Source organism: Megalobrama amblycephala, linkage group LG3, assembly GCF_018812025.1.
Source record: "Megalobrama amblycephala isolate DHTTF-2021 linkage group LG3, ASM1881202v1, whole genome shotgun sequence".
In the NCBI taxonomy this organism is placed as follows: domain Eukaryota; kingdom Metazoa; phylum Chordata; class Actinopteri; order Cypriniformes; family Xenocyprididae; genus Megalobrama; species Megalobrama amblycephala.
In genome coordinates this window covers 14,732,809-14,754,701 of record NC_063046.1, presented here as the reverse complement: position 1 = coordinate 14,754,701, position 21,893 = coordinate 14,732,809, and the positions used below count along the sequence as shown (strand labels likewise).

At 37.1% G+C, this 21,893-nt stretch overlaps 1 protein-coding gene across 19 annotated transcripts in view; it reads right to left on the bottom strand.

Annotated features, from left to right (window-relative positions):
* The window catches only part of plekha7b (pleckstrin homology domain containing, family A member 7b), a 138,109-nt gene that overhangs the window by 17,493 nt on the left and 98,723 nt on the right, over positions 1-21,893 (bottom strand). For 9 of the 19 annotated variants that reach the window (XM_048184134.1, XM_048184128.1, XM_048184137.1 and 6 more), the window contains 12 exons: positions 19,933-20,382; positions 16,983-17,517; positions 14,685-14,768; positions 14,295-14,420; positions 12,507-12,623; positions 8,971-9,039; positions 8,075-8,155; positions 6,145-6,294; positions 5,889-5,990; positions 3,705-3,870; positions 3,409-3,572; positions 58-249 (listed from right to left, as the gene is read on the bottom strand). In XM_048184134.1, the coding sequence (XP_048040091.1) occupies positions 58-249; positions 3,409-3,572; positions 3,705-3,870; positions 5,889-5,990; positions 6,145-6,294; positions 8,075-8,155; positions 8,971-9,039; positions 12,507-12,623; positions 14,295-14,420; positions 14,685-14,768; positions 16,983-17,517; positions 19,933-20,382 (2,236 nt within the window). The remainder of the gene's footprint in view (positions 1-57; positions 250-3,408; positions 3,573-3,704; positions 3,871-5,888; positions 5,991-6,144; positions 6,295-8,074; positions 8,156-8,970; positions 9,040-12,506; positions 12,624-14,294; positions 14,421-14,684; positions 14,769-16,982; positions 17,518-19,932; positions 20,383-21,893) is intronic. The other 10 variants (XM_048184148.1, XM_048184143.1, XM_048184133.1 and 7 more) reach the window with 9 other exon arrangements.

Genomic DNA, 21,893 nt, shown 5'->3' with positions numbered 1-21,893 from the left:
TAACCACTAGCACAGATGACAGCTGGCTTTATCTGGGGACTGTTGAGTGTCACAAACCTTATGATCTCCGTTAGTGTACTGCCCGATCTCACGGTCACGTTTCCGTTCATCAGACTGTCGTTTCAAGCCCCGGACCGATGTGTGGCGGATGACGGAGGTCTCTTTGGGGAGAGGGGGCACAGCTGGGGGGTGTTCATCTGGGCTGTAGAGGTGAGGGAGGGGGGGTCTGGGTGGAGCATCTTCCTCAGGCTGTATATGTAAACATAAAACATCCATAAATACAGATAAATAGACTAAAGTAGTATCTTCAAATCAATCAATAATTTATTTATAAAACACTTTAAAAAAAACATAAAAGCATACCAAAGTCCTCTAGAAGGAAATCATTTCAAACACAAAAAAAGATAATAGCAATTCATTAAAATACATAAGTAAATACCTATAAAGCTACACATCAAAAGCCTGTGATTACAAATAGGTCTTAAAGGTGCCCTAGAATCAAAAATTGAATTTACCTCGGCATAGTTAAATAACAAGAGTTCAGTACATGGAAATGACATACAGTGAGTCTCAAACACCATTGTTTCCTCCTCCTTATATAAATCTCATTTGTTTAAAAGACCTCCGAGGAACAGGCGAATCTCAACATAACACCGACTGTTACGTAACAGTCGGGATCATTAATATGTACGCCCTCAATATTTGCATATGCCAGCCCAGGTTCAAGGCATTACACAAGGGCAGCCAGTATTAACGTCTGGATCTGTGCACAGCAGAATCATCAGACTAGAAAGCAAGAACAATAGCGAAAAATGGCAGATGGAGCAATAATAACTGACATGATCCATGATATCATGATATTTTTAGTGATATTTGTAAATTGTCTTTATAAATGTTTCGTTAGCATGTTGCTAATGTACTGTTAAATGTGGTTAAAGTTACCATCGTTTCTTACTGTATTCACGGAGACAAGAGAGTCATCGCTATTTTCATTTTTAAACACTTGCAGTCTGTATAATTCATAAACACAACTTCATTCTTTATAAATCTCTCCAACAGTGTTAGCTTTAGCCACGGAGCACTATCAAACTCATTCAGAATCAAATTTAAACATCCAAATAAATACTATACTCACATGATCCGACACATGCATGCAGTATGCATGACGAACATCTTGTAAAGATCCATTTGAGGGTTATATTAGCCGTGTGAACTTTGTAAATGCACTGTATTATAGTCGAGAGCTCGGAGGGCAGGGAGCGTGCGATTTAAAGGGACCGCAGCCTGAATCAGTGCATAGTTAATGATGCCCCAAAACAGGCAGTTAAAAAAATTAATTAAAAAAAATCTATGGGGTATTTTGAGCTGAAACTTCACAGACACATTCAGGGGACACCTTAGACTTATATTACATTTTGTAAAAACTGGTTCTAGGGCACCTTTAAGATGTGATTTGTTCAAATGATGATGTGATGTGATTTGGTCAAAGAATGCACAGAAAAAGCAAGATCATTCCATAGTCTAGGGGCCACAACTGAAAAAGCTCGATCACCTCTACACTTAAGACGTGTACATGGAACCTTAAGCACAATCTGCGAGTTCGATCTTAGCGATCTTGTTGAGGACTGACAGATCCTTGATGTACTCTGGGGCCAAACCATAACAGAAACAGAAACCAAACAATAACAGAATTTTGAAGACATTTAGTTGTTTAACTGGTAGCCAGTATAGAGGCCTCTGTTCTTAGTATTTGTCAACAGTCTGGCCGCAATGTTTTGAATCAGTTGTAACCTCGACAGGGACGACTGACAAACCCCAGAATATAATGCATTACAATAATCCAAACATGAAAATACAGAAGCATGTATAACTTTTTCAAGATCATTCAAGTCTTCAATTTTGCAATCCTCCACAACTGAAAGAAACTATTTTTTTACTACTGTGTTTATTTTGATCGAATTTGAGTTTAGAATCAAAAATTATGCCTAAATTAGTGGCATGACTTAGATTAAAATCTGCTCCAGACTCCTTTTTGGAGTAAACAATGTGCTTTTTTTCCCCCAAAAAGCACAATTTAAAGGTGCCCTAGAACGTTTTTTTACAAGATGTAATATAAGTCTAAGGTGTCCCCTGAATGTGTCTGTGAAGTTTCAGCTCAAAATACCCCATAGATTTTTTTAATTAATTTTTTTTAACTGCCTATTTTGGGGCATCATTAGAAATGCACCAATTCAGGCTGCTGCCCCTTTAATTGCTCGCGCTCCCCGCCCCCCCAGCTCGCGACTCTATATACATTGCATAAACAAAGTTCACACAGCTAATATAACCCTCAAAATGGATCTTTACAAAGTGTTCGTCATGCATGCTGCATGCATGGATCAGATCATGTGAGTATAGTATTTATTTGGATGTTTACATTTGATTCTGAACGAGTTTGAGGCTATGCTCCGTGGCTAAAGGGCTAAAGCTAACATTACACCGTTGGAGAGATTTATAAAGAATGAAGTTGTGTTTATGCATCATACAGACTGCAAGTGTTTAATAATGAAAATAGCGACGGCTCTCTTGTCTCCGTGAATACAGTAAGAAACGATGGTAACTTTAACCACATTTAACAGTACATTAGCAACATGCTAACGAAACATTTAGAAAGACAATTTACAAATATCACTATAAATATCATGTTATCATGGATCATGTCAGTTATTATTGCTCCATCTGCCATTTTTCGCTATTGTCCTTGCTTGCTTACCTAGTCTGATGATTCAGCTGTGCACAGATCCAGACGTTAATGGCTGCCCTTGTCTAATGCCTTGAACATGGGCTGGCATATGCAAATATTGGGGGCGTACATATTAATGATCCCGACTGTTATGTAACAGTCGGTGTTATGTTGAGATTCACCTGTTCTTCGGAGGTCTTTTAAACAAATGAGATTTACATAAGAAGGAGGAAACAATGGTGTTTGAGACTCACTGTATGTCATTTCCATGTACTGAACTCTTGTTATTCAACTATGCCGACGTAAATTCAATTTCAAGTCTTTAAGTCTTTTTTTTCATTTAACATTAAAAATTCAAGTTTATCCAACATTTCACCTCCTCAAGGCAATTCAGCAAAGAATTTTCAGCTGCATTATTTCCTGCTGTGAAAGGCAGGTACAACTGTATGTCATCAGCATAACTATGATATGAAATGCCAAATTTATTAAATATATATAGCCCAGTAGAATCATGTATAGAGAAAAAAGCAACGGCCCTAAAATAGAGCTCTGAGGTACCCCGTAACTTACAGGAGCAGCGGAAGAACAATTATTCCCAATCTTTACAGTGAAAGCTCTACCTTCCAGGTAAGAATGTTTACTTGATTCACTCGCTCTTGATTACTTTGCTTCACTAACTCACTCACCCATTTTTGTTTGTGGGCTGGATGCGAGAGCTGCAGGGACTGCTGGGTAGACTGCATTGGGCTGAGATGGGGACTGGACTGAGCAGCTTTCAGTTCACCCATGGATGGGCTCGCAGATAGCGAAGGCACAGTGGACAATGACGCTGAAGGCACGAGTTTCCTCTCTGGGTCACGCAAATATCCAAAATGTAGACATCACATAGCAAAAAAAAACAAAAAAACAACACATGTATGATTATCAGTAGCATCTTTATGCAGTAAGCAGAGTTGCGTGTGGTGATGTTTGACCTTAATACCTCGGTCTGTGTTCCAGTGCATGGGGGTGATGGCAGGCAGGGGCCCGCTCTCACCTGGATTCCGCACAGAGTCAATGGTCACTCTGTAGTTGGCTTTGCTGGAGCTCAGGCCTGCAAGCACGTCTTCGATCCTCCACAGCTCCTTCCTCAGTTGAGATTTCTCCTGCTGCACAGTAGCACAGAATTTAATCATTTTGGATGAAATAAAACAGTCAAATGATTAAACAGTGTAAACTGAATAAAAGAATAAATATAAGAGCTATGAGTGTGCTTACTTCAGTACATAATTATATGCACAACATTTACTTAAATTATATAAAACTGAATGTACTATTTGATACACAAATTAGGGCTGCACGATAATGTAAAAAAACTGACATTGAGATATTTTGTTTTTCTGCAATATATTGTGATATGAAAAAAAATTCACCAGATGACTTGAATGGCTCTATTTGGAAAGAATTAATCCTTCTAGGATAATTAGGGTGATTTTGTAGCTGAGTGAATATGCATAGAATATAATGAACAAATTACAAGCATAGATAAATATAATAGAACAAAGATACAAAACGAAATAAATAGTGCTTTATATTTTCCAGGAAAGTCTAACCGTATTCAGGTACAGAAACTGAATAATCAACAGTAAAATAACACTGCATAGTCTCACTGTATAAATTAAATATGATTAATCTGTGTTAAAACTACAAAAGCGATTTTTCTCTTTGTCTTTTGTTGTTTGATTAGCATTCATGATGACACAGTAAGCAGCAGGGGCTGCTGTCACTTTAAGACCGAACGTGCGGCGTGGATACAAAATACTGTTACACATACATATCCGGTTTTCATTCTCAATTGTTTCATTCACTGACCTAAGCCATAACCAATTTTGTTTACGAGGACAGTCGATCTTTTACGTGCATATTGACCATTTTTTCCATGTATGTGTCTGTTCACGGACAAATAGACATGGAAGAGAGTGGCAATCGGTGTTCACGTGCATCTGCGTCGCTCTGTGTGTGTGTGTGTGTGTGTGCACTTAAAACAGCCGCATGTTCAGAATTGAGTTCTCTTTCACGTCTTTGTGCGCTCAAACGGTTTAAAATCTCTTGAATGTTTAAACTGACAGGACCTAAAACACGTTCAAATGATAAACTTTCATTGTGTGATGGTCAAACTTTGCAATTAATCACAGAATTGCATGCATTTTGAACAGTGGTGTCTGGTCTGTACAGATTAACGATCCCTATACCAGACATCGCACATCCTGTGATGTGACCATCACGGATAATCGCGATTCCGATGCTAAAACGATATATTGTGCAGTCCTAACACAAATACACATAAATTGTGAATCTAAATAGAAAAATGCATATATAAATATACAACATTAAATATGACATATAATCAGAATATATACATGTAAATTTATGCTATTCAAGTGTATAGAATATTGAAAATGATTGTCTGTATTTTAAGTATTCAGATCATAAGTATATATAATATAATATATTATATAACAGAGAAAAAAACAATTAACCAAAAGCTGAATAGAATAGAATAGAATAGAATAGAATAGAATAGAATAGAATAGAATAGAATAGAATAGAATAGAATAGAATAGAATAGAAGTACTTTCTTACCGCAGTGAGTGGTCACTGTTAAAAAGAATATGCTGACCCTGAGGCTTGTCTTTGATTTTCTAACAGGCAAATTTAGAGCTCAAAGAGGAACTGAAGAAAGGATAGGATTTTCTCTTATTTGTATTTTCAGAACAAGCCATAATTTATTGACTGTGTCTGTGCTCGCTCTTACTCAAACACTTGAGAAATCAATAATCTTAGACACTGTATGCCTTGTTCTTACGGCTCTATCACGCTGATCAAAAACTGACATTAGATCTTCACTCCGGCTCCAAGAGCTCCATATCTCTTTCATCACTTTGTTCTTTCTCTATCAATTACCGGACTGAGAGGTGCATGCTGAATAGAAAAGGAGGCCGACACGGTTTAACATCTTTTGATACACTCTTCTGCTCAAACAGTATTGATACTTTAGTTTGGAAGCATGAATTAAAGGGATAAAAGCTGAAATAGTTTTGGGTTTGAGTAAAGAAAGACCTCTGTCCTACATTTACATTTTAAAAAGAGTTACAACAGCTTGGTGTCATTTTCCCCTGGGTCTGACCTGAGAGAGAGAACTGTGGGTCATCTGGTCTTGAAGGGCTGAACGCAGTCTGTCGACATCTCTCTCCAAGTGGTTGTACTCTGCCCAAGCGTTCTCCATCTCCTGTTTAACACAGTACAGAAGCAAGCCTCAATACTAGTGCTATGAGCTGATTTCGGTATTGCACTGAATTATTATTAGCCCCAGCTTAATATTAGTATTGCGTTGATATTCTTAAATCTTCTGTCAGTGTATAAACACGGGTATGTGTTCTCACCGTGGACACCTGTGAGATGTCCGCCCTAATGTGGACCACATCCTCCCGTAACAGCTTCTGTTGATAGGCGATCTTCTCTGCATGGGCGGGCTGGTCCTGGTACTGTTCCATCTGCTGATGGGAAACATCCAGAACAGACTCGAGCTTGTCCTAGATAAGGTGGGAAACAGAAGAGGATGCAGATAAAGAAGTTAGAAAGAAAAAGAACTAGCACTAGTGACCGGAGACATCAGGTTTAACACTATATAAGGCTACACAATTGTTGTCTTCGAATTCTGAAAACAGCATTTTATTTAGGTCAAAATTTGCCTCATGTAGTAACATCTCAAATTAAACCTAAAACTGGTCATTTAATATGGCTGAATCAATTTGACTATTTTAGGTCACAACAGAGTAATTTTAAAGGGTTTGATCAAGTAGAAACAGATCTTCAAGCTAACAATTGCTTTGGGGATCTGTAAGTTTTTTTTTTTTAAGTTATCCAAAGTCGTCACTTGCACTCAATACTGCTTAATATATTCATGGAAACCAAGACACTTTTTTTCCAGGATTCTTTGATGAATAGAAAGTTCAAAAGAACAGCATAAAAATATCTAACTTTTGTATAACATATTTTTTAATATTATAAACAGTGTTGGGTGTAACACATTACAAGTAACTTAATCAACAAGTTACGTAATCAGATTACTTTTTCAAGTAACTAGTAAAGTAATGCATTACTTTATCAATTTACAACAAAATAACTAAGTTACTGTGACGAGCAGGGTGGGCGAGAGCCGTGAGGGAACGGCGCGAGGCCGGTGACGCAAGTGATAATGAGCATCACCTGCGAGACGCGCTAGCCTCGAGTCTCTCACGGAGGAGCTCCGGAGGCATAAAAGGAGGAGCGACGACAGCGAAGGACGAGAGAGGACCAGGCCTGGATGTTATTTTATGTTTGTGTGGCCGGCAGACGTCCGCAAGGGCATCACTTTCATCACCGCATTACTTTCATTTTGTATTTGTTTATTTTGGAGTTAAAGTTATGTTTAACGTTCGCCGGTTCCCGCCTCCTTCTTCCTATACTTACGAACTGTGTTACAGTTACCTTTAAATAAGTAACGCAAGTTACTTTTTCACATATAGCCTATTGACTGACAGCTCTCCTGCCCCCATGTTGAGAGAAATGAAATGCAAAAAATTCAGTATTCCTCAAAATGAATAAAAACAGTGAAATGCAATCTCAGAATTTTATGCAAACCTGTAATAATGAACTATTAAATTACACAAATATACTTTATGTATTTAATCTCACTTTATTAACCAATGTTAATATTTATTTTGCTGGTCATTGAAGGTCTTTGCTGCTGACTTTCAATGATCTAATTCAACCATACTAATAAACAAAAATGACTTTAGATTTGATTTAGAAGTAAGAGTGTTAAACTTCTTTCTCCTGTATTCTAAATTCTACTTTAATCCAGAATGGCAGCACAGCTGAAAGGTTTGTTTGAGCTGCGCCCTCTACTGCACCCTCTACTTTTTTTGTTATTATTAAAAAACAAGCAAGTAAGCCCAGCCCAGGTGAGAAAAAGTAACGCAAAAGTAATTTAACACATTACTTTTCATAAAAAGTAACTAAATTACTTTTTTAGGAAATAACGCAATGTTGTAATGCATTACTTTTAAAAGTAACTTTCCCCAACACTGATTATAAATGTCTTTACTGTCACTTAGGATTAATTTAAGGCATCCTTGCTGAATAAAAGTATTGAAATCTTACTGGCCCCAAACTTTAGTGTATATAAAATGACAATTATGATTTCTGTCATAATCGCAGCCCCACTAAAAAATGAGACAAATTTTCACGATTCAGATAATACAATACTCAATATAACAACAAAGCCTGGTTTACAATATGGAATTCAGATAAGGAAAAAACACAAAGCACCTTATCTTCTTTGAGTGTGCGTATCCTGGCCTCCAGCTCCTGTAGGATCTTGTCTTGCTCGCATAACCTACTAAGCTTTACCTGGGGAGACAATCACAAGCAGCAATAAAACATGGTCACCAAACAGAGAGGGCACGACTGAACTGAATCCATTAAAGCATACAAACAAATCAAACAGAGGGCCGACGGAATACATTCTTCTGCTATTCCATATTCAACATTTCCCACTATTGAAGATATTCATTAGCATAAACTCCATGCACCCAAGACAATTTATGTGTCATTATTTGCAGAAACAAACAGCATTTTCTCAGTGAAAAATGGGTTACAGGGTACGTGTGCGAGAAGCTGCAGAAGTGTCTTGTTTACAGTCTTCTTCACACTGCCTGTTTATTCTCTACTCTGTTTATCATTCCCTCCGATTAATTATTAAGCTGTTATTATTTTACAGCCATATATAGTTGTTTTAACAACATTAAAAATTCATCACACAGATAAATCCACCAACAAAACTCGTATAAATTGTTAAACTGAAACAATGTTAATGATGAAAAGCCAGGACTTCCAGATTATTTACCTCCAATCAAAAGAAAAACAGTGAGAGCACTGGAATACAAAAATCAAACTGAAAAATTTACAAGCCCAAAGTATAAAATCCCATTGCATGTATTTTTCTCTTTAAATTGAGCATTGAATATAAAAAGCCCTCGTCAATAATTTCAATTTCTTCTTGACACAGAGAAAGCTTGCTTCTCCCCACAGCCCGTACCGCCGCCTCGCTCCGATGCCTGTGTTTACTCGCACAAATTCAGGCTCGAGACACAGCGTTTGTGAAATGCAGAAAGGGGAGACGGGGGTCAGAAAGTGGGCATAAATAAAGAGAGAAGAGAACTTACATCTATGTCACTTTCAGCTATTTTAACAGGCCGAGGTGGTCGATCTTTAAGAGAGTCACGTCCAGTTACCTGTTGACAAAATGCAAAAGCTCATACACTATCAACAACATTAGTATCAACATCATGACTGATGAGGTTATAAGGTTGCATCGATCAAGCAACCAACCAACCAACAAGACTGCACATTCTATTGACAAAAGGTTGCTGAAATCATGTAAACAAACTGTGCTTTGGCAAACTAAAAAGAACAAGACGGTAATATCTCAAGATGGAAAAAAAAAAAAAAAAAAAAAGCATAACAAAACAAACCAACACTGTTTTTGGAAGCTCAGAGATGTGTTTACGAACAAATAACAACTGGGGTATTTGGGGATAGCCACAACGATCCACCCAAAGCGCTGCTCTTTCTTTGGCAAAGTATCAATACTTTCATCGGCAGTGAACTTGACATGAACCCATGTGGGAGTGAATCATTTAGTGATAAACAAGGGTTAGCTAAAGGATACTGCATAAGTAAGAGCAGCTGTCTGTAAACGTTCACTCATTAACAGCAAACCTCAGACTCTAGAATAATTACACGATACTTAATGTTCACGCTGAAATAATCAGCACAGCCTTGGTCACAATTACAATGAAATCTTTATGATGATTCCTCATCAGAGTGGTATTGATATTTTACCAAAAGAACAACCTTGGACGCCCTTAAAAAAAAAAAAACAGCACATGCATATGGGTATGATCATGTGCAAGGCACACAACAATAACGGTCCAGGGGGAATTACATCACTGCAGCAGGTGAAGGCATAAAGTGGTCACATTTTGTGCACACACCATCCTTACATTCAAACAGAACGCACTGTGTGCCGAATAGATGAGAGGTTCAATACTTTTCATCTGTTTGAAATGAAGATAAAAAGGGTTTCTGTGAACTGTGGGTATAAATTTAGGCATACATTGGACATATACATTTGATATATGAATTATTAAATCAAGTAATGCACTCTACATCAAAGAGGAACGGAAAAGTCAGTGACCATAAAGTTTGTGACAAAAGAGGAGAAACCATATATAAGAGCTAAAAAGGCTACTAGGGCTGCACGATATATTGAATTTATAAAAATATGGCAAATGTTCAAATGGTGATATGCATGTTACAGTGGCTAACATTACGAAAAATCTAAGTTTTTGGTTAATGCAGAAAATACACAACAAATGATCGTTTTGCATACAAGAACAGTCTGTAAAAATAAGGTTCAATGTATCGTTAATACTGTATAAAGGAATTTTCTATTTTTCTCCAGATTATTTTCTTTTATTGTATGTCAAGCTGTTTTGACGCTCTCATCGCTAGTCTGAGAAGGTGAGTTAACCTAAGTCACCAGCAGATGAATGTGAAACATGTATGTTGGTTATATCATTTTTAGTTTTTAAATACATTTAAATATAATTTAAAGGTGCCGAAGAACATGTTTTCAAAAGATGTAATATAAGTCTTAAGTGTCCACTGAATGTGTCTGTGAAGTTTCAGCTCAAAATACTCCTAAGATTTTTTTTAATGAATTTTTTTAACTGCCTATCATTATAAATGCGCCGATTCAGGCTGCGGCCCCTTTAAATCTCATGCTCCACGCCCCAAGAGCTCGCGCTTGCCTTAAACACCATAAACAAAGTTCACACAGCTAATATAACCCTCAAAATGGATCTTTACAAAGTGTTCGTCATGCAACATGTCTAATCGCGTAAGTATGGTATTTATTTGGATGTTTACATTTGATTCTGAATGAGTTTGATGGTGCTCCGTGGCTAAAGCTAACATTACACACTGTTGGAGAGATTTATAAAGAATGAAGTTGTGTTTATGAATTATACAGACTGCAAGTGTTTAAAAAATGAAAATAACGACAGTCTTGTCTCCGTGAATACAGTAAGAAACGATGGTAACTTTAACCACATTTAACAGTACATTAGCAACATGCTAACGAAACATTTGGAAAGACAATTTATAAACATCACTAAAAATATCATGTTATCATGGAGCATGTCAGTTATTATCGCTCCATCTGCCATTTTTCACTATTGTCCTTGCTTGCTTACCTAGTCTGACGATTCAGCTGTGCACATCCAGACATCCTGCCCTTGTCTAATGCATTGAACATGGGCTGCCATATGCAAATATTGGGGGCGTACACCCCGACTGTTACGTAACAGTCAGTGTCATGTTGAGATTCGCCTGTTCTTCGGAGGTCTTTTAAACAAATGAGATTTATATAAGAAGGAGGAAACAATGGAGTTTGAGACTCACTGTATGCCATTTCCATGTACTGAACTCTTGTTATTCAACTATGCCGAGGTAAATTCAATTTTTGAATCTAGGGCACCTTTAAATTACAGTTCTGTCATTAACTACTCACCTACATGTCGTTCCACACCTGTAAGACCTTAAGAAGCCTTAAGAAGAAGAATACTTTTTGTGAACCAAAAAACAAAAACAAAACGACTTTATTCAACAATATCTAGTGATGGGCGATTTCAAAACACTGCTTCATGAAGCTTTGAAGCTTTATGAATCTTTTGTTTCGAATCAGTGGTTCGAAACAAAACGTGTATGAAACTGCCAAACTCACACCCCCCAGTGGTGAACCATTGAAATTTCGAAACACTTATGGCATAACGAAGCCTCGTTTACTGAAATCACGTGACTTTGGCAGTTTGATACATGCTTCGAACCACTGAATTCGAAACAAAAGAGTCGTAAAGTTTCAAAGCTTCATGAAGCAGTGTTTTGAAATCGTCCTTCACTAGATATTGTTGAATTAAGTCATTATTTTGGGGGTTTTTTCAGCGCACAAAAAGTATTCTCGTCGCTTCATAACATTAAGGTTGAACTATTGTAGTCACATGAACTGTTTTAAATATGTCTTTAGTAGCTTTCTGGGCATTGAAAGTGTTAAATATCTTGCTGGCAATGGAGGCCTCACTGAGCCATCGGATTTTATCAAAAATACCTTAATTTGTATTCCAAAGATGAACAGAAGGTCTTACGGGTGTGGAACGACATGAGGGTGAGTAATTAATGACAGAATTTTCATTTTTGGATAAACTAACCCTTTAAAGCATTAACACATCACATATCGCATTATTTAACAAGTTACCATATACAGCATTTCTCTTCAATATCATGCAGCCCTAAATGCAGCTTATGCCATTGCACATATAGTAGCAAAGACAATTCAGAATCAGATTCTAGCATCCATCTGACCTTCAATTGTCAAACTCTCCTCCTGGACTCTTAACATTTGCAGCCATCACTAGTCACTATATTCATGCATCCGCCAAGACTTTTATTGCTAAATTGCAGCATAAAATCTGATTTTTAGCAGTAAAAGCTTGAAATTACGCATTGCTCTCTGTGAATATTGACTGATGTAAATTTAATCATCGGTTTCAAAATTCACTCTACACATCCTTCAGGGTTAGAGAGCAGAGCAGCTGTTACAGAGAATAAGGAGGGGGGATAAATCAGGAAGAATTTATGCCTTGAAGAGAGAGGGAGAAGATGGGCGGAGGAAGAAGGTGAAGGCAGATCCACTAGAGCCCACCTTCAGGTCTAGATACTCCAGGTCCTTCTTCAGCTGGATGTAAGTGTCATCTGCCTTTAAGTGGGAAATGAAGAAAGAGGTCACGTGACTCATGGATGAGAGTACAGCATTCAAGAGTGAGACTGATTTTACACTATAAATCTAAATGCTGGTACATTATAACACTTTGTAAAACTGCATGTGATAGGTTATTGACCCTTCTTTTTTCATTTTTAATTCCTATTGACAACAAGCAAAATGGTTACTGCTAATTGCACTGTTGAAGGTGTCATAAGTTTATTGAAAAAAAAAAAAAAAATTGTTTCTTCACTCTAAAGGTCTATACTTACTCATTTAGAGCATAAATTTTTTCAGTGACGTGATTTAAGAAAATATGAAATGAACCCCTTTTACACATAATATGTATACAATTAAGCATTTTACATCAATGCTGTAAATGTTGTAGAATACTAGTTTTAAAGGATTAGTTCACATCAGAATTAAAATTTCCTGATAATTTACTCACTCATGTCATCCAAGATGTTCATGTCTTTCTTTCTTCAGTCGAAAAGAAATTAAAGTTGTTGAGGAAAACATTCCAGGATTTTTCTCCATATAGTGGACTTTACTGGGGCACAACAGGTTGAAGGTCCAAATTGCAGTTTCAATGCAGCTTCAAAGGGCTCTACACGATCCCAGCTGAGGAATAAGGGTCTTATCTAGCGAAACGATTGGCCAATTTCTAAAAAAAAAAAAAAAAAAAAAAAATGTATATACTTTTTAACCACAAATGCTAGTCTTGCACTGCTCTGCGATGTGCCACTCATTACGAAATCATGTTGAAGTACCGATCCAGTGTCTACAATGCGAACGTGCAAATATCAAGTTAAACACCCTTTACAAAAAAAGATAAAACAACTATGTTGGACGATTTTTCACCCTACCACGTTTTTTTTTTTTTTTTTTTTTCTCCAGAAAATGACTGATCGTTTCACTAGATAAGACCCTTATTCCTTGGCTGGGATCGTGAAGCTGCATTGAAACTGCAGTTTGGACCTTCAACCCGTTGTACCCCATTGAAGTCCACTATATGGAGAGAAATCCTGGAATGTTTCCCTCAAAAACCTTAATTTCTTTTTGACTGAAGAAAGAAAGACATAAATATCTTGGATGACATGGGGGTGAGTAAATTATCAGGAAATTTTAATTCTGAAGTGAATTAATCCTTTAATGTGCAACCCTGTAACCGACAGAGATCTACAGAGTGGAATGGGACACAGCTTATGCCTGTTCTACCAAATGTTTATACTAATAAACCTTTCTGACACATTTCATATCTAAAATTTCATATACACAAGTAAACCATATGTTTTCTGTTCATGGCATCATTCATTCATGTGAATGCAGGCAAGTCAACAAGCAACATGCTGTTAACATCTGAGAAGCAATCTGAGGATCCAAAATACAAGAGAGGAAGAAACTACTAAAAAGTCCAAATAAAAAAAAGCAAAATGCAGAGGAAAGGTTCTTCAGAAACACAAAACAGGCTGTTACGTCAAGTTGCGCAGCCCAAGCTGTAACGTTCTACCGCAGACTCCATGCTAACGGAGAGCTAACACCAAAACAACGCAATCACAACTAGAACCAACAGCGCACGACTGTAAAGATGAGCACAGAATGGGGGTTAGGGAAAAGAGGGGCATGATATGCTCAGGGTGGGTTGAGGGGGAAATGTGACCCTCTAACCTGCAAACTGGGGCCTGAGAGGCCGTTGTGCTGGTTCTGCAGGTGTGTGAATGTGTCGCTGTGCACGCTGGCCATCTTGGCCCGGTGTCTCCTGAGCTGGATGAGCAGCAGGGTCAACTCCTCCGGCTGCAGGACAGCGGGGAGACGGGAGAGAAAGCACTTCAGGAGGTGACCACTAGGGCGGCGGTGAAAGATGTTGTGAAATTTGGCCAGTAGGAGTGGCGAACTGTAACTGCCAGGCTTTAACGACATATCTCAGATCACTTTCTCAAAACTAGAAAGCAAAACGCTCCTTGTGGGTCGAAATGCAATCTACCAAGCAGATCTTCTGTTTCCCTGCGTTTCCTAGATTGTTCATCTGAAAAAGTCTGTTCGTTATGGAAGTCTTACCGTTTTTCCATGCAGACTTGGTGCGCTGACTGTGTGTGTGATGTAGCCCATTGTTGGCATGGATCTCCTTTCCATTTGCGAGGTCTGCGGAGACACAAAATTATACAGAATGGTGACGTTGATGATGAAAATGAAGAAATTCACAGTCCTCTCGCTACTATTATCAAATTCTCATTTTTTATTTTACAGACACCGCACGTTTTTGAAGTCAAGTAAAAGTCAGTTTCAAAGTTTAGCACAAAACTAGGGCTCAGCAGAGCATATTTTACTCATTCATCTGTTTATTTTAGTTAAGAAAGTGTGTGCTTGATTTCAAATGTGCTACAGGGCTTCGAGGGTTTGACAGTTTTGCTTAACATACAAAATTCTTCATCTAGGCCCATCATAGCACCTCAAAAGGACACAAACAACAAGAGATTTAATTAACTACACATAAATTAGCTCCAACCTGCTTTCTTAAAATAACATTTGTTTGCTACCAGCAGAGTAGCACTGTAGACTCTGTTTCCAATGCGAATCCCACGGCACTGCATTTTTGCTGTATAATAGGTTTTTTATTTAAATACAAGATCAGAAGAAAGAGACCACTGCTGAGGCGGTTTATTGGGCGCTTGGCTTAGCCTTTGGCAAATCTTATCAGCTAAACACAGTGATCCACTATGGAGGTCCATGAAACCACTCTATGAAAAACACTTCAGCCTTTAGGCTCAGCAGCAGGGTAGTTGACATCACAAGTCAGGCAGTGTCCTTCTGTGTGATATATAGTTTATCTGAAACTACTTTTAAGAAAACAACATTTCTAATTCTTCTCTAATTTCATGCATGTAGTACTTATTCCTCCACATTAATTAAGAGATTACAATATATGTACTTTCAAAAATAAAATGTTTAATATCTGTTTTTGAAACATATCAAAATACGTGAAAAAAGGTCACTGCAGAACCATTTTAAAGGCAAAAAGTGATTGAAATGCAGAAAAAAATGAAATAATCACAAGCTACACCACCAAAATAGACACTTTCCCTATTAAATTTATGTATAAATTTTATGTACTACTTTTCAGAAGTTTGGGGTCAGTAAAATTTTTACGTTTTTGAAATGAGTCTCTTATGCTTGCAAAGGCTGCATTTATTTGATTAAAAATACAGTAAAATATTACTATTCATTATGTATTATTATTAAAATATTATTATAATTTAAGATAACTCTTTAATATATTTTAAATTATAATTTAGCCATTACTCCAGTCTTTGGTGTCACATGATCCTTCAGAAATCATTCTAATAATTATTATTATTATTATCAAAGTTGAAAACAGCTGCTTTATTTTTGTGGAAACAGTCATTGTTTTTTCAGGATTCTTTTCAAATAGAAAGTTGAAATATGAATCATTTGTATTTATATTATTTCAGTTTAATATTTAAAAGTATTACTTCGTTTTTAACATCATTGCATATTTCTTTCTCTATTTAACCTTTTTTATTGAAAACATTATTTATTTTAAAAAGGTATTTATAAAGGTAAAACATACATTGGAAAATCGATTTAAGGGGGCGACTATTTTACCTTAATTGAAAAGGTGTGACTGCAGTCTAAGTGAAATTTACGTAGAAAGATGTTAAATACTTCAGGGGGCACGCACCTCTAAAAAGTTTGAGAACCACTGTGTTAAGACATTCTGAAATTAAATGTCAATTCTTCTGCTGATAATATAATATGTAATGAAACAATAATTAAAGCATTTTCACTAGTCTCAGATTTTTAGATTCCTCTGAGATATTCTTTGTGGCATCATTGCACATTGACTGAAGTTGTTTTTCTATCTGTTATTTGACAGCTTCTGTGAATCTTTCTGTTGGAGGCATGTAATTAGTGAGCTCACACGAGTCCCAGCGTACGCAGAGCTGAAATGGTCGTGACAGTATGTTAACTTGTAAGAGGCACAGAGGTCTCTGTGCCTGCTGCCGCGTGTGAATGTGGCGCTGGGAGCGGCGCTCTCATGTGGGGGGTGTAGCCGGCAGATGCTACTATTTGTCACACAAGCAACTTCAGCAACACACATAAACAAAAACGCTCTCTTTAGACACACCCTCTGCACCTGGGAGTCAAAGCCTGAGTGAAGACTGTGTGAATCCTGTCACAAAGTCCAAATCAAAGCCTGAGTAGAGGGAAACTCAGTTTTCCCATAACCCTTTACGCCTTTGGTGGTCAAAACTCCTGTGGTCTGAACAAAGAGAAGAACTTCCCACAACTAATTTAAAATTTGTGAGATTATGTGAACTGCTTTACATTCCCTACCTTTGAGATCTGGGAACATATTCCTCTGGGAGAACCCAAACTGGGTGTATCCACGGTGGCAAAGTCATCCAGCGGGCGCACCGTCACCCTGTCGGCGGGAGTGTGGGGCCTGCGTGGGGACAAGGACTTGGAAGGGTGCCCAGATGGGGGTATGTCAGATGGTGATGGGGGCACAGATATGGATCGTGGCATTTCCAGAGTGACCCTGAAGCCAGACGTGTCCATGTAGTCAGGCCCGGTGTAGACAGGCGCGGTGGGGCTTCCGTGGCGGAACTGTTGGCGCTGCTGCCACTCGTACAACTGCCACACCATGCCTTCTTTAGTGGCCAGACGCTCATCAGTGGACATACGAAAGTGACTGAGACGGTCGTGGGCATACTTGTAGTCACTAGGCAGGTTGCGGGGCACTGGGGGGGAACTGCCTCCGGAGTGGTGGCGAGTGGTCTTTGGCAACGACTGGTACGTCTCCATCATGACGGACTTAGGCTGGAGAGGAGGCGTCCGTCTGGGTAGGGTGTACTCAGCAGTGGGATGGCTGTAATTTTAAGTATTTTTATTATTAATATTTCTGCCCGTCTCACTGTCAATTAGCATACATATGCAATACGTACACAATATATATAGAAAAACATTTACTCGTTTTTCTTTTTCCTAAGATGGTTTTATTCTGAGCTGAGAAACATTTTGAGCTGCAAATTAAATTAATAATAATAAATAAATAAATAAATACATACAATAATTAATATTTTATTATCTAATATTTGTTCATATATTTATTATTATTCTTTTTCTTATTTATTTTACTGATAAAATAACACAAACAAGAATATTTTAATATGTTATAGATATTTAATATTTGATCAATTTGATAATTTATTTATTTAACATAATTTTATAATTTAATATATAAATTATTTAATATATGCTACAAATATACTTTTTTTAAAAGTTTTTTTAAAGTATTCTAGAGGCTGGTTCTTTTTGTAAGTGCAATTTTTATTATTATTTTGTAATGATTATGGCAAAAATAATAATCATAATTATTTTGGTCAATATTGAAATCACACTTATTTTCATTATACTTTTTTTTTTAAATTATCGATACTTCTGCAAAAATCTAGGTTAACTAATGTATGTAAAAGTCTTCAAAACAATTATAATACAATATAATAAGAACTAAGAAACTAATTACAAACAAAACGGATAAATAAATACAACAGAGCAAATATACAAATTAAATAGTGTTTTAAGTTTTTCAAGAATCTGTACTAACAGTGGTATTCATTTAAGTAATAGCTGTACAACAGAAATTGAATAATCAAATGTAAAATAACACTTCATATTTTTACTGTATACATTAAATATAGATTAATCCTTTTTAAAGCTACTTAAGATATTCAGTAAAGATCATTGAGTGATCTTTCTTTGTCATTTGTTGTTGATTATCATTAATGACAGATAGCAGTTTATTAGGCTGCTGTCACTTTAAGAGCCAACGCACAGATCCAATATACTGTTACACTCGTGTTTTCTTTCTTAACTGTGTATTTGTGACAACACAGACTGTTTACACAAATACTCGCAAAATTTTGACATTTTTGTGTGTAGTCTATTTGACTATTTAAGCTTGTATCCAAAGTCCATTTGCTTATCCGCGTTCGGCTCTGAATCACACGCACACAGAAAGCCGCACTGTTTTTCTTTCGTGGCTTAAAGGTGCTAAAGAGGATGTTTTGTTTTATACATTTTTGCAAAATTACTTGAAACTGTCTTTACTAACTGATAAAAGACTATTTATTAGGTGCACTGAAAGGAATCATATTAATATACATCATCTGTGCACGAGGTAGGGCCTTAAAAACTCAGCCAATCGTTTACGCGATGATGAGCCCTCTGGCTTGTCAATATGCCGTGACGTTCCTTGTGCGAACGTGCGCGGCTGCGCGCCCAGTAACTTTTCACACTCCACAGGCGCCGCATGCAATGTTTTTTCAGGAGACAGGATAACAACGCAGATTATGATTCATGAGGTGAGTCCGCATAATGAATCCACTGAATGACACACGAATGCCGGTGGTAAACACTCGTGTTCCATGCTCGTGACGAGTTTTGGGAGGCGTTCCCTCGAAATGAGCTGTGAAGGAGGGGGGTTGTTCTTACGCATGCGCTTATTTCAAAAACTCACTAACAGTCTTTGGTTTCTCAGTCGACGAAAAGATCCTCTTTAGCACCTTTAATGCACTTTTAATAACACTATTTAATACCAAACGCATTCCGCAGTTTAGCAACAGTAGACTGCACTTATTTGGCTGATCTGGATGTTAAGTTTGGCTTAGGGAGGATCGAAAGCGCACCGCTGAATGTGGCAGCAGCACAATAATCATTTTACCTTGATTATCTTGTTTTCATAATCATTGGAAGCCAAAATTGAAAAAAAAAAAAAAAGATTAATCGCACAGCCCTACTTGAAAACATAATATTTAATTGTTATTAATATACTAATAAAGTCATAAAAATAATAATAGAATAGAATAGAATATACATTACTATTAACAATATATATTATAGATATAGTTAATATATATTACATATACATTTCAGTGGGGAAAACAACTTTTTAATACAAAGGTGCTTTTTAAAGAGACTGGCTCTTATTTGTAAGTGCAATAATGTAAATGTAATTTTTGTTTTTTGCAAACATAGGGAGGACTTTCAGTAGTAACCAGAATGTTGTTGCTAGAATTCCCAATGAACAAAACATTCCCTTTAATATTCAGTGTCATTTTATCACAACCACTAGAGGGAGCTCCTTTATAAGAAGAAACCGTATGGATACAGAATCCTACATTGGCTCGAGTTCTCAATGTTACATCATTTAATGAGCATATTACACACAACCCTGTATGGTTTTCTAGCATTTTTTCCCCATCACAGCACAAATAATACTGACCTTTTGGGGTCTCCTTTCTGCACCTTCACCCAGTGCTCGACCTGAGCCAGTGCAGTTTTCCTTTGTACCTTTTTCTCTGTGTCTGTACGGGGGACGAGACCCCTCTTATACACCATGTTCCCGTTCTGATCAGGGGGCATGCCTGAGGAGGGCAGCCCGTTCCTGTGAGTGGGCGCCGTGGATGGCGGGCGTGAATGGGCACCTGATTGGGAAAGCCCCTCCATCTCCATCTCCATCTCTCCAGGGGAAATGGTTTTAACAGGATCTTCCGAGACTTCCTTGCTGTAAACGTAGCACTCCTCCCCATCTCGTTCCAGCCTCAGTTCTGCCACCTCCACATGAGCTGACTGCTGGAGGCCCTCGGCCTGGGAGGAGCTTTTGATGCTGCTGCTGAAATGGTTGGTCTGAGGGACTGCATGCTGCTCAGGTTTGGAGCTTCTTTCAGTCTCTCTGTGGAGCGAAAGGGAGTTATTTAATAGCAGAAAATAAATATAGCTCATATTTAAGCTTCAAATGAAGCAAAAAGGAAGCAAAAGGACAGAAATGAGTTTAGACTTCTGAATTAATTCTTACTAAATCTACAACTCAATGTGCTGATAACTGACCTTGAACTGACTGTATAGTTAACTAAATCTATTTTCATCCTAATTGCAGTATGATGTTTTAAACGTATATGGCATTCTTTCTTTCTCGGATCATCGAAAGAATATTTTACTGTAATATCAAAGCTGCTTTCTTCTACAGAACGAAAGAGGAGGGTATGAGGGACTGTCATGCTCCAAAAAGGACAAAAATGTACCATAAATGCATCATAAAAGTAGCCCATATAACTCACACACTATATATTTTATACACAACTGTTCATAAATTTGGAGATTTTAATGTTTTTGAAATAAAACTCTCCAAATAATGTTCACCAAGGTTGTATTTATTTAAACAAACCTACAGTAAAAACAGTAATATTGTAGAAATATCATTACGACTTAAAAATATATATATATTTTAAAATGTAATTTATTCCTTTGATGCTAAGCTGAATTCCCAGCAGCCATTACTCCAGTCTTCAGTGTCACATGATCCTTCAGAAATCATACTAATATGTTAATTTGGTGATTAAGAAAAACATTTCTTATTATCAATGTTGAAACCAGTTGTGCTGCTTCATATTTTTGTAGAAACTGTCTTGTATATGATTACTCTGTGAAGAAGAAATGTAAGAAAATTTTTAAAATATGCCCTGAACATGTTTGACAACTGTGGTCACCACTGACTTTCATTCTATGGAAAAGAGCAGCTTGGGCATTCAGCAACCCTAAATCTTTTTGTGCTCAAAGGAAGACATTTGGTTTCAAAAGACGTGTAAAATAATGATAATATTCATTATCAATATTCAATATCATTATTGACAGGTGCTATGTAGGTAGCATAACCTGATAATTTAGTATAATTTGACCAGATATGGCATAATCAATTAATAAATTTAACATAATTAATACAAATATATAATTTAGCACAATGAATTAATTTCAGCTACTCGTGTGCTTTATTAGATCAGCCCAATGGTCTAAATCTGTAATAGTCAATATTTAAAACACATTAATGAAAAATTACAAGCGAAACTAACAAAACTGCATCAAAACACTATAAATCAAATGTATACAGCTAGAATCTTCACATGCAATAATGTGAATATATCACTAGATGGTGCTGTTATATTACATTCCAAATCTCCCTCAAATAAACCAAAGGCCTACAGAAGAAGGTCAATTAAGTACAGTACAGCAGCACTAAATGTGACATTTCACCCCTCTGGTCTGGCATCAGAATGGCAAGAATAGCAACACTGCCAACAATCCACATGCTTGGTAAAAGCCTTTGTCTACAAAGTGCAACAAATACAGCCACTACACTATAAACAACGTTATAAACCACCTTCATGGTTATTAACCACCTACTCCTCT